At 42.5% G+C, this 13,620-nt stretch overlaps 1 protein-coding gene across 1 annotated transcript in view; it reads right to left on the minus strand.

Moving 5' to 3' along the window:
- The window catches only part of PAH (phenylalanine hydroxylase), a gene marked incomplete at its 5' end in the record, with an annotated part of 34,603 nt that overhangs the window by 132 nt on the left and 20,851 nt on the right, over window positions 1-13,620 (minus strand). Inside the window, 8 exons of the mRNA XM_009649250.2 lie at window positions 511-626; window positions 3,641-3,774; window positions 4,106-4,201; window positions 5,225-5,281; window positions 6,833-6,902; window positions 8,194-8,329; window positions 8,697-8,893; window positions 11,671-11,738. Coding sequence (XP_009647545.2) covers window positions 511-626; window positions 3,641-3,774; window positions 4,106-4,201; window positions 5,225-5,281; window positions 6,833-6,902; window positions 8,194-8,329; window positions 8,697-8,893; window positions 11,671-11,738 — 874 coding nt within the window. The remainder of the gene's footprint in view (window positions 1-510; window positions 627-3,640; window positions 3,775-4,105; window positions 4,202-5,224; window positions 5,282-6,832; window positions 6,903-8,193; window positions 8,330-8,696; window positions 8,894-11,670; window positions 11,739-13,620) is intronic.

A 13,620-nucleotide genomic window follows, 5' to 3' on the forward strand; every position in this document is an offset into this window, starting at 1 on the left:
CAAAGAAGTACTGGATTGGACACATTTCTTAGGGTCTTACTGGAGTAAGGTTTGCAGAGTCAGCCCTTTGCCTTCATCAGCCATACAAGGATGGCTCACAGGATCAGGGGTGCTGGCTTTTAGCAGGCTAGCCAATGTCAGGGGCAAAACGTATCATGAAAAAGGCTAGAATGGCAAAAGGAAAGTGATTAAAGTCAAGCTTTTCCTTTTCTTCCTTACTGAGAACATCTAGAGCCACACATCAGAATCCATCACAAGGCCCTCTGGCCTTTCCTAGCACCTCCACTAAAACTGGGTATTTCAGACCTAACAAACTACAGTCAAGTGGAAATGTTATTTTGAAGCTTGGCTAGAATTAGGAAGCAATTTTTGCACCAGGAAGGAGATGTGTGCTGCTTGAACTTGGTCAGGCTCAGAGCATTAAATGCAATCAGACAAAATCTGCTTTGCTGTTACTATTTCTGATCCAAGTTTTGAGGAATTCAAGGTAACAAATCTGTAGTTCCTTACCGTTGATAGTGTCGGCTAAGTTCTTCAGCTGTTTTGCATTGTCCAGGACTTCAATCCTCTGGGTATAGGGATTGTACCGAACAGAGAAAGGACGAGGGATCGTTTGAGCAAATTTCCTGAGACAAAAATACAAAAACATATACAAACCTGAAAAGCTCCTTTTTTCAGTAACTCACTCTCTTCTTGGTGTGTGCATTTGATGCGGGGAATAAGAACATTTGTGAGAGGAAACAACTGAAATTCCTTCTGAGTGATCTGAGACCTACAGCATTCTGTAGCATGCTTGAATCTGCATTTGTCCTTACCACCTTTGGGTTTTCCAAACAGGACTAATTATGCTATTGGCATGGCAACACTGCTCCTGGTATAGGCCAGCTATGTCGCTATTGGGATTTGCCAGACTTGAAAACCTCATTTTCCTTTCAGTAATGCAAAATACAGGAATCCTGATCCAAGGCTGTGATTTCTGGGAAAGTAAGGTCAAGTGCCTATGCCATCCTGGCATACCACGGAGCAAGCAGAGTGCTAACTTCTGGCATGGTTGGTAGTGGCTTCCAGGTCATTGCAAAGATAGGAGATAGTCAATGGAGTGAAGCAGCATTCTTGCCACTGCTTATTTGCAGCCTTCCCTTCTGCAAAATAGTTAACTCCATGGCAGAAATACTAAGATTTTGGTGTCTTGGGAAAACATTAATTTGCATAACCACAGAACTGTGGAAATGAGAACTCTGAATGGGATGAGATGGTCAGAACTATTGTTCCAGGCCCCTTGTAGACCTCAGCAGGATACTGGTTTATATATCTGCTTCAGATTACTGAAGTTATTGCTGAAAGAGGAAGGAAAGCACGCAGGAATTGATTATGGAGCCCCACTATACAGACTGTGACTCAGCATGGTAAACCCCATATGCCCAGAACAGTGGAATATGCTGGATGCCACCTCCACATTGCTCCTTCAGTTTAATCCTGATTATTATCAGCTATGGCCATTGAATAGCATTCAGTGTGAGCAGGCCACAAGGTGTGACAGTGGAAAAAAATTATGTTGACCAGGATTGAAGTGTTTAGTGGCATCAGGCCAGTTTTTCTAAAGGGAGAGATAGACGTTAGAGGACAGTCTTCCTAAATCTCAGCTGAAGGTAAGATCCTAATTAGAAAATGAATGCCTTAAGATGAAATGTTTTAGGTCAGCCTCAGAATAATTTTTCAGGGAGGTTTTCCATTACACACAAACACACATGTCCAGGTGCAACCCATGAACACAGGCACTGGACCAACCCACAGACGTCTATTTCAATTTAACCAGTTTTCCAATTTCGTCACTGAAACAATTAAAAGAAGTTCCAAGATTGGTTTTATAGAGTAAAGCAGCATCTGCCATTTTCTCAAGGAACTTGCTACTCATTTAGAGAAGCATACAGAGAAGACTGAAACTGTGAGCAGGATATTAATAGCACAAAACAGAAAAGAAAGCCATCTTTCCCAGGTATTACCCCAGAGAAAAGGGCAGAAGCAGAGGCTGCAGGCTTATGATGACTGAGGAAGCATCAGGGGAGGTAGCTAGGAAGACTTTGGAGCTAGGGAGCCTGGGGCAGCAGAATATCTTGGGTCTCGGTATGTGTTTATCTGTGAATGGGGCAGGGGGGAGCGGAGGGGAAGAGAGAGAGAGAGAGAGAGAGAGAGAGAGAAGAGGCTGAAGGTCTGGGACAAGCCCCTGTGTGGCATCTCTAAGTGAAAAATGTGTTGAGTGTGAACCAAGGTTAAACCCCAGCAGCTTGGTTAACATCCAGAAATACAATGGTGGTGTTTTTAAACAGAAATAGAAATAGCGCTGTGAGGTGGAACCCAAGCTGAACCCCAAACACAGTCCGAGCCATTCCTGTTTCAAGAACCAGAACTGAATCTGGACCATTATTTCAAAGTCTTGTTGAACTGGAACTGAATCTGTATTTCAGTCACAGATGATTGAAAGATTTACTGTGTAGCCCTGTAGTCTTGTAAACACACTGCTGGTAACAAGCTGGAGGCTCTGTATTAAGCTAACCACACAGGCCTCAGGACTGGGTTTATTAGTCTTGCTTGCAGTTTTGTTTAGCTGTAATAGCAATTGTCTAATGATCATGCAGCTATTACCTAATTTGTTTTAGTTTTGCTTAATTCTAATTAACTGTGTGCTATAATGTCTATCATTAATAGTTTTTATATAGGCGTTATAGCCTGTACAGCGTGAACTAAGTCTGACCCTAAAGTAACGATTCAGCATAAAGGAGTACCAGCATGGGCTGATAACAGAGGCCTTAAAGGTGTGAGCATAGGATTATGCTGGTTGTCCCAGGCTATCAACAACTCCCCAATGGGTCAGTTATTCATAGTAAAGCAAACTTAGGAGCTGAGGGGAAAAAAAAACAAAACCATTTTAGAGGAAACAAAAGAGACAAAGAAAAAAATGTTTAACATAAATTGTAAAGTCAGAAGTAACATAGATTTGCAGAGCAAGATGTAAATCATGTTAGAAAACATATAAATGGCCCCGAGGAAACCTTGAGCTGAGGAGGAAGAAAGGAAGCATCAACACCATCTACCTCCTCACAAAAGAGAGGAAGAAGCTCCATTCATTCACATCACAGCTCTGCTCTGAAGATCTCTCAAGATGCTGATTATTTGACAACTCCACCCCTCACTACCAGTCTGAAACTGTTGACTTAAAACACAAAAGAAAGTGTAAGGGTGAGCATAACTTCAGAGGAAAAGGAGTAGATACTAGGAGATTTTTTGTACAAGAACTTATAACCATAGCAGTGTTAAAGAGACTTGTTTACTAGCTAGCTTTGACCCTAAGCATTAGTATCATTGTAGTTGGACTAAAAATATTTTTTTGCTGCATTTTGGTTACACAGATGAAACTCTTAATTAGACTAACCATGAATTCTTGCCTTTTTGTATAAGGTATGTTCCCCTTATTGCCCATAACAAGATTTTGAGTGTAACTGCTTAGTCTCCTTAAGCATTGCACAACTTTTTCTAATGCCTCTCAAAACATTACTGTCAACCCAAGATTTGTTATGGCAATGGGATCCATTGTATCACTAGTAGACAAGAAATTGGATCTTATATGGAGTGACTGGATTACCTTAGCTTTTCTTTTGCATCTTTAAAACTTTCAGCAACATAGTAGACAGGCTGGAACTCAGTAACAGGGTACTTCTGCACAGCAGTCTTCTCCAGGACAAGAGGTTGAATCTCAGGCTTACTTGATAAACAATACTATGAGCAAAAGGACAAGAACTTTATTTCAGCTAAAAAGTGCTTGAATTTGCTGTGAAATAAAGATAGAGCTGCTGAATGTCACCCAGTTTCAGACAGGAAAGAGTTGCTCCTGTGTCACACAATGACAATGTCACTTACTAGGAAAGAAGCAGGTATGAGTCCCCTGTGTATGTATATGCTGACACGTTTGTTAGAGCTCTTAAGTGAAGTACAACGCTTCATGCTATTTCTATGAGCAAGTATGAAGCAAAGTAAGGATCTGGAGCCATTTAGAAGAGACATTCGAGTGACTACAAACATCTCTGAAATGTTGTTTTACAGAACACACCTGAAGCTCCCCAAATGAAGACAGCAGCCCTGCACCATATGCCTTGAGTGAATCGCCTTCCTTACATAGTCCAAACTCCACCGTAAACCAATAAACCTAGCAAGAAAATAAGACAGAAACATATGATTCCTTGATCAAAAAGAGCAGGCGTACATCATTGATTTGAACGTATTTGGAGTTTACATTTCTACTTAAAATGTTGCCATGTGTCACATACGAACTGTATAAATTCAATAAATGTCCTCACAGACTGAAATTCTTCACCTGGAAGGGGCACAGTGCCAGATCCAATGTGCCTGCGAATCACTTCAGTTCCCCAACAAACACAGTTGTGTTTTCCTGTGCTTATATTTGTCAGAAGAGCAGAGACAATGAAACTAGAGTAATAAAATTTCATTTTGGCTGGCCAACCCAGTTAAAGTTTGAACCTCAGTTGGTAGAAGTTTTTGTCCTGTTTCAAACAGAAGGAGTCTAGCTGCAGCAGCAAGAGAGAGAATAGGCTGTTAGTGTAATATTGATGGAATATGGTGTGGGGCCTAGCTTGACTTCTTGGTCTGTCACTTTGAAGGGATACCTGCTCTGGCTCAGAATAACTACCTCATCTATCAGAAACAGCAAAGATGGTGCAATGCTTTGCCTAGGTGAGTTGGCACTGGGGACACTAATCTCACAGGCATAGCCTTGTTTTTATTTGAAGTTTGCAATTCTGGGTCTCTGTAGTGTCCAAGTAGGATTCAGGTGAGCCACACTGACTGCAGAGGACATTATCTGCATGGCAGGGTGGAAGAGCAGGGACACTCGCAAGTAGAACAACTACTGAAGCTGCCTCCTGAAATTTCCTGTGGGGATGTAGTAACATGTAATCCCTTCTTGCCCAATATGTTTGTGCTGGAGGAAATCTTGTCTGGGCTTCTGTGTTTAATCACAACTGTCACTTTGAATAAGGGGTGCCAAAGTTATTTGCCTTTAATGCAACTGTTTCAGGGTGGGGTTTTCCAATCATGGACTTCACTCTGTTCCCATTCAACTCTATGGGAGTTCTATCAGTGACTTCAGTGGCAGCAGAATTAAGACAACACAGGGTGCTTTGGAAAATTGAGCCCTCATTTATTAAATTACCGTAGCGAGTTTCTCGATGAAATCATCTGGAGCTCCCAGAGATGCCAGTCCAATTTCCTGTAACAATAAACCATTATTTTTCAAGCTGTTTATTGCAAACATTCTTCCTGTCTCGTCTTATGTAATTTCTCACATTTTAAATGTTACCATTGCTTACTACCACACACAAATGTTTACAGGACATGTTCCTATCGTGCAACATCAATTTTAAATGAGAAATCTCTCCAGAAATGAACAAAAGGTCCTATCCAAATGTCATTTACAAGGCATGATCCTTTGTGCCTGCTACAAAGCCCGCTGAGGTCAAATAAAATTTTCCTCTTGCTTTGACAGGCTTTTGGTCAAGTCTACAATGCACACCCTAGAGAATGATACGGTCAAAAGGAAGTAAATCAGTCACAGCCACACACCTTAAATATTTCTCTTTGGTTTTATGGGCCCTGATTGCAGGAGTTTTCCTGGAGCCTTGAATGAGTTATTTTTTCTGAATAGCGGGGCATGATTTGAAAGAGCTTATTTGTACCTTAGGAGCTAATGGAGACTTTCCCAGGAGGCATGCAATGGCTGGATTCAGAAGACAGCCACACAAGACTGTACATAACCAGGTACCTTTCTTGTTTTGCTCCAGTGAGGACTGCACAGTACAAAATCAGAGCCACACACACCCACACCCACACCAAGACCATGGGAGCAGTTGTCACCATGTCAAATCCTAATAAGCCAAGGTGCAGTAGGGCTTATCTTGAAGGAAACCCCAGTACTGGGAGAGGGCAGAACCTGAGGGCAATAATGAGTGCTTACTAACTATAATCAAGTCAACTTTTGTCTTGTGAGCAGGATGTTACATCAAGTCCATTTTCCCTTCCTTCCTTCCTTCCTTCCTTCCTTCCTTCCTTCCTTCCTTCTGTCCTCCATCCTTCTTTGTCTCTCTCCTCTTCTTGTTTTCCCTTTTCCTTCTTTCTTTCCTTCTTTTTTTTCTCTTTCTTTCTTTCTTTCTTTCTTTCTTTCTTTCTTTCTTTCTTTCTTTCTGTTTCTCTCTCTTTCTGTTGACTTTTTCTCTTTCTGCCTTTTCATGTTTTCTGGTAAGATGCAGCCAAAAGTTTACTCCTTCACTGAGGTTTGGCTTCTTTTCCAGAGACATTAACACCACCAAAGAGAAAGCTCTTCTCCAGCCTTCTCCCATGCTTGCAGCTGGGACAGTTCCCCACTTTACTCAGCCTCCTCTGTGGCTTCAATAGAAAAAAAAAAAAATCTTCACTTTCCCTAACATTTGGACTGCAGGGTGGGGCAATAATTCATCTGACTCATGAGCTATTTAACTTTGCTCAGAAGGATCAACATCTACAAAAAGGTTTTAGATGATGGCTTCACAAAGGGTTTGCTTGTAAAAACCCCAACTCACACAAGACAGAGGTTTGGAATTTGGATGTATGAGCTCACCTAAGTGATTTGTGTCAAGATTTCAAGCAATAAATAAATCAGCCTCAGCCACTCTTAAACAATATGCTAATAAACACCCCACCCCTCATAGCTCTTGGTTCATCCTCTGAGTTACCTAGTCTCTGGTGTGTTCAATTATAAAAATAGTAAAACCACTGAGCAACTTACCTGGGAAAACTGAGCAAAACTGGGATCGGCAAAAAGAGGCACATGTCCTAGGAGCTCATGGCAAATATCACTGCAGGAAAACATGACATCTAAATAACTTTATTTTAGGAAAAGTCCATCAATGCTGGATGAATGCCCCAGAGTCAGCACATAGTCAGGAGTGCCGTGCATTTGCTCTTACCAGCAAATAATGCTCAAGACTCATGGGAAAACATTTTGCTCTAAAATTATTCATGTGATGGAAAGGCTTGCACACTCCAGGGTTTTCAGTGCTTTTATTATGATACACCTCTCAGAGGAAGGATGATACATTATTTGCTTTTCCTTATGGAAGAAAACCATCCATTCAATTGCCTAGCCAGCTTAGGAATGCCCAGAAAGAAATCACCCCACCAAAGGGAACATGGACTTTTCAGTCTCAAGGACAAGCAACCTCTTCAGATGGAGCTCAGGCTACTAAGATAATTCACCATGGTGTCAATATGCCCCTCAAGATCTCAACTTCAGTCCATGTTCAGGCCCACAGCCTCCCAGTGGCAGGTGGAAGCTCACCCTTCCTCGGGTAGGAATATTTTCATCACACATTGAAGTTGGCAGCTGGACAGGCATGTTTGGGGAAGAAGTCACCTAGGGACTGCTAGATTTTTCAAAGACAGAGAAGTCCTTTGGTGAGACGAAAAGGGGAGAGAGATAAGATGCTCCCAGGGTTTGTGGAAGATATTTCAGCGTGGCTTTGTGCACAGTGAGAAGGGGGTGAGGAGAAGCAGGGAGGAAAATCAGAAGAATGAGGGATAGAGAAAGGGAGGAGAAAAGGAGGTGGTGTGAAGTAGGAAGCAAAGAAACGGTAAGAGAGAAGAGAAAGAATTGCAACAGTATGAAGCAGAGGAAGAAAACTGTTTTGAAAACAGCAAGTGGAAAAGGACAATGGATGGGGACAGAGAGAAATGTAAAACTGAAGAAGAGAAGGGATCAATGGGCTGGGCTTCCTCTACCTTACTTCCAGAAGCTTGCTTGCAACACATTGAGTCATTCCTGCACTAGATTTCACACCACAGTTTGGGTGCTAAAAGCCAAGCTAATTGCCTTTGTACACTGCTCTCTTGCCTCCCAGCCACCACTCAAACATGCCTTCAGTAGCAAAATATCTGATCAGTCCCATAATAACTTGCAGAAGAGGATGCAGCTTGTTAAAAAGGCTAGAAGTCGTCTGAAAATGTTTTCAGAAGAGAGCAGTCCCTTGGCCACTCTCCGTTAGCTCTGTTCCCAGGAGTGCCCGAGTCCCCACATGGCTATTATCAGCTGGGCTGACCCCACTGTTAGTCTGCTGCAACTTTACACACTTTCTGTGCCAAAGTACTTACGGCTCTGGTGTGTACATGGGTTTGGACGCATGGCGAATATACTGTGTAGAGTGAAATACTCGGAATGCCAGCCCAGCCAAGAAATCCCGGGAGGAGAGCAAGCCTGCAACAGGACGCAGGCGAAATCCAGTGCAGGCTGAAGGGACAAAAAAATGGCATCTTAAAAACAGCTAGTGTGTTTGATTTATCATTATCCAGACTCCTCACTGTGGAAAAAGTTTGTCAATTCTTTTCTTTGCTCTCCTTATGTTAAAGAGTTTAGCTGTGAAAGAGCAGGGAAATTTCTAACCATGTGTAGCACCATCACAGTATCTGAGCATCTGTACCATCATACCACTGGAAATTGTAGAGAGGGACCTGGGACACAGGCTAAGTGATGTGCCCAAGCACCACAGGGAGCCTGTGATAAAGCAGGCATTGCTTTTCCATCTCTGTAAGCACCACCCCCACTGACAGCTGAGGCCTTTCATTTGATTTGGCTCTTTTATATGTTTCAAACTTACTCTGCAAGAATTTTGAAATATCTTCAAGCTGGGGAATGTTGTCCTCCCGGTAGCCACAGTACTTCTCCAGCAATGGGAACACATGGTTGTGTTCATAACAAGCATGAGTTGGATATAGACTCTTCAGCTCCCTGAAGACAGTGCCCCATGTTTTCTTTTCTTCTTCTGTGTAGGTGACTCGAGGAATAGGTTGGCCACTGGAAAGGAGCGACAGAGAAAATGTCCTATGGCACCAGCATCATACGCAGGAGCTTTACGTGAGCTGGCCAGGAGCTCCTGGTGCAGGAGGGGAGATGCCTTTGGTCTGACATGCAGGTGCAAAAGGAGCCTCACTTGCCCCTAGGCACGGCTGGGAAGGATCTCAGCTACTGGCCTTTAGAAAACTCCTTGCATTACCGTGGTAAAAATAAATTAGTGCTTATTTGTCTTATCAAGATGTTCTTCTAAAAATATTTCCTGGCTGTTGGTTTCAATTTATTTGCATTTCTAGATTTGGAGCAGCTGTTGTATTTCTTGCTCTAATACACACTACATTAATTGTTTTGGTTACAACAGAGAAACCATCAGCTCCAGAAAACTTTGTTTCTTGGAGGAGCAGAGAAATTCTGATCTGTGCTTTATGCTGTAACAGATGCAGACTCCAGCCAGTTTGACTTTTTATAATTGTAATGAGTAATTTTGAGTCAAATCCCACCCTCAGGCCTCCGTGTCCTTAGCTTATGTTGAAGCTAGCAGGAATAAGATGATCACAAGCAATGTAGTTTGGCCTCCTGTGAATAGTCAATTCCTTAGCAATAATGATAGGGCCATAGGTGAATCCAGCAGCTTTGAAAAATCAAAGGGATTTAAGAAACTTAATAGGGTTAACATCACTGCTGGAATAATGCTGGAGCTTTCCAAGCCCCAGAGACCCATTGTTAAACTCTTGATGACACTCCACCATCTCCCACTCCCTCATTTTTTCCTTGAGCCTCAGGGCAGCTCCTCTGGAGCACCGTCATTTTGTGTCTCTCTGTATCAGCCCCCCTTGATCTGTGGAGCTTTAAACATCATGTTGAATTATGATGATTGCTGGGGGATTGTTGTTCTTATAGCACTCCTAAGTAATCCTCAACCACCTTCCAGTGCTACAGGGGGAAGCTATGGCTTAAAAACCTTTCAAATTTCAATTAAAAAAATTCAGGGATCAACAGGGCCAGAAGCAAAGGAAGGCAGAGGGAAGAGGCAAGCTAAAAGCAAACAAAAGAGAAGTCAGAGAAATCAAGCATTCAACAAAAACAATGGCTAAATGTATCGGGAGAGAAGGCAACAGAGCAAAGGCAGACTAGAGAGGCAAACAGACAAAGAGGAAAAGGACAAAATAAGTACAAAAGAAGGGACACAGAGGAGGATGGCGGGAAGAAGAGTACAAGACAAGCAACCACAGAACCACCTCACCTTTGTAGCTGGGTAGCACCTTCACAAGCTAAGCACATATATCTTTTCAGATACTTCCCATGAAGCCTGATAACTTTGGTTGTCCCTCTCCTTCTGCCCGGTTCTCTGCATCTCTGTCCCTCCATGCTGGAGACACCCCATTGACCTCTCCTCCCTACTGTAGACCCCAAAAGGCATGTCCACCAGCTGTAGCTCCCAGGGCAAAGACATCACAGATCCATTTAGGCCTTCCTGAATCAATACCCAAAGTCACAAAAACTGCATGCCACCAGCCCCACAAGCCTAGACGTGGACTTTCACACCCTACTCACTGTTCTGTTACTGAAAGACCTAATTGGAAAGTCCAAAAACGTCACATAAAAGGTGCTTTTCATACAGTAGGTCCAGGCCTGTATAGGCTCTGTTTCTGATGTGTCTGAGGATCTGGATAACAGACTAAATATTAATTAGTTACATCTTGGAATATAATGGTTTCATCTTCCTAAGATGGTTTCAGTTTGAATCATGGGGAGAGGGGTTGGCTAACAGGTTTTTTTGTTTTATTTCTATGTAGTATTTGGTGAAAGCCCACAAACCAGAGATCAGAATTTGCTATCCATTATGCAGGAAAGGTAAATCTTCTGTACGATACCTATAAATGAGTGTTAGATCCAGCCACATCTGGCCACAAAGTCTTATCCAAATTTTCTAGCTATAAACTGGGCTCCTGACTTTTTTCACTTGACTTTTTTCACTTTCCATCAATCAGTCAGATTTTGTCTGTCATTTTGTGATTAGATTATTAGCTCTTTGGCTCAGGGACTATCTTTTCATTACAGTCTTGTGCAAAGTGGAGCCCTAAATGTACAACATATGTTACTTTATCCTTTGCAATTGCAATTTTTACCAGTCTCAGCAAGAATCAGGCCCAGTAGTACTGATGTAAATGTGTGAGTGGCTCTGGGAACAGAATTTTATCTCCTCCAGATCTGATCACTGAAAACAATCAAGCAAGCCTGTTCTAACTGAATTTATCATCTCCATTTATTTTTCTTTGGAAATGAGAGCCCAAATTGCTGATTGCAGCTGGGTCAGACATGATAAAAGTAGAGTATCAGGCACTGGATTAGCATCAGAACCATAAGTTATTCATTATCTTAATAGTGTATGCAGCTCCTGCTTTAATGTAAATGATAGGCACTCCTCCCCCAGCCCTGGTTTAATGGGGAGAATACCAGAAGCGGCTTTATTCAATGCTCAGGTCTTTGTAGTAGCAATGGAGTCTGCTGCTCAATTAGACAACAAAGCCGGGGAAGAGGGGTGTTGTGGGGAAAGAAAGGAGGTGACACTGTCTTCTGAACGTGTGCCTGGAACAATTTACTTTTGTTTTATTGTGATTTGGAGATAAATGCATGAACAGGAAGATTTAAATACATGGCAGAGAAAAGCCAACAGCAGGAGGATGCTTGTGGAAAAATAGCAATTGCCAGCAGGGTGAGATCCCTAGGAGAGGGCAGGAGATGTGGGCTTGCTTTCTGCCCACACACTGAGCACTCACTGTCTGTAGTTGTAGGCAATATCTGCAAACTCCTTCCTCCGGGCCCGGTACACAGGATCTTTGAACCCCTAAAGAGAAACAGCAATGGTCAGTCCCTGTGTGATTGCAGGTGGTGAACAGCCGCCTTCTCACCGAGTGCCCTCAGGCACATCTCATGAAGTCCAAGAAGTGCAGGAGGGTGAGTGGGGAAGCTGCCTCCATCTTGCCCAGCTCGGCTCACACAGGGCACTGCTCCTTCCCAGTCTGCAGGGCCTCCAGAGCAGTCATTTAGCCACAGCCTCCCAACACCTCTCACCTCCCAAGTCCTTCCATTTTCTCATTTACCCTTGCTACAAAAAGGGGAAATATGCTCCTTTACACTGCCAGCAAGATGCTCCTGTGAGAGCAATACACCTCATTAACAGCACTCACATAACCAGGTCCTTCTACTTTCTTAAGACGCTTGTTGCAGTTCCCAACAGAGCTGGGTTGGTCTAGAGGAGCAAGATGAAACCACATTAGAAACACACTCACCAACTCAGTCAGGCTTTTTAGGTGGTTTTTCAGCATGAACAGCATTTAAAGGTGCTCATTTACAAACTGTTAGAAGAACAGTAGGCACTTAGCAGGCCCAAAAGCCCTATTTGCACTATTTGAAGTGATTTAAGTACCACACAGAATGTCTAATAGACTTTGCTGTTGGGAGCTTGACCTTTGCAGCTTATTACCAATAAAACCAGGGATAAGAAATATGATGTCTAAATCTTCATCTACAATAACCATTCCCCTATGCCAGTGTGCCTGCTATTTAGACTAAAAAGTTCCTCAGGACTAGGAGTGTCTTCACCACCTAAAGTGGAGAAACATCCTTCCAAGCTAGGACACATGTCTGCAGGGCAAATAGCGACAACTCACAGGGCACTGCGGCAGTTCATGAACACATCTCTCAGTGGTGCATGGCACAACTGAAGGGCCTGAGGGGCCACGAAACACAACCAGGTACAGGAGGAAGCTGAAGTAAAGTGGAGATCTAAGAGTACGAGTCAAAAAGAGGCAGCCAATGGCCTAAAAAATGCGCTGTCCAAGACTAACCTGGAATAGAGGTATTTGTGATTAAGTCCCATGTCACTTAACTACTAAAACCATAGGCTCCTTTAATTTATCTTTTCTGCACTGTATGTACCATCACACCTACCTACCGCAGCAGCTGGGTTTCCTTTTTTAGGCATAAGCTGCTCACTAATTCTAGGAACTGGAGCAGAGATGCTTCATTCCTTTTAATAGCTTTTTTTTTTTTTTCTGATGTCTTTTTTCAAATACAATCTTGGTCTATTCCCGCATGACACACAAGGGGGCCATTGACTCAGTGTATCTCCTTTCATTCTGCCTTTCATATGCCCACACTGAACATCATGAATCATTGTACATGATACATAACACATCTCAAATTAAGCAATAGGTAGTGAATGACTAATCACCCCATCTCAATTAAACTAATAGCAGCAATTTTTGTTGCGCTGCGTGTAATTTATTTATAATCACCCTATCTCAATTAAACTAATAGCAGCAATTTCTGTTGCACTGCGTGGAACTCAGTGTGTTTTGACAAATGAAAATAAGTTGTTGTTTGCTTGGAGAGGGAATAGAGGCAGAAAGTATTCTTGTATCTGGAAGAGCTGAAAAACCACTGAATAAATTTTTTTTATCAGCTGAGCCAATGAACAAAACTTTCTGACTCTACCATTTAAACCACAAACTTTTTGAAACAGAGACCTTTTCTTTTGTTCTGTCTCACCATACAAGAATCATGTCAGATTTAACAACCACATAACAAGGCATTAAGCTCAATCATATGTATGTAATCAAAGATGAAAAAAACAGTCTTCCTATCTCTGGGCTATGATACACTGCTCCTGAAGTTTTTGTTGCTAGTGATTCACAAAATGAGTCTGAAGTCACCATATCAGAGCC

Source organism: Egretta garzetta, unplaced genomic scaffold (genome assembly GCF_000687185.1).
Source record: "Egretta garzetta isolate BGI_Z169 unplaced genomic scaffold, ASM68718v1 scaffold321, whole genome shotgun sequence".
Lineage (NCBI taxonomy): Eukaryota > Metazoa > Chordata > Aves > Pelecaniformes > Ardeidae > Egretta > Egretta garzetta.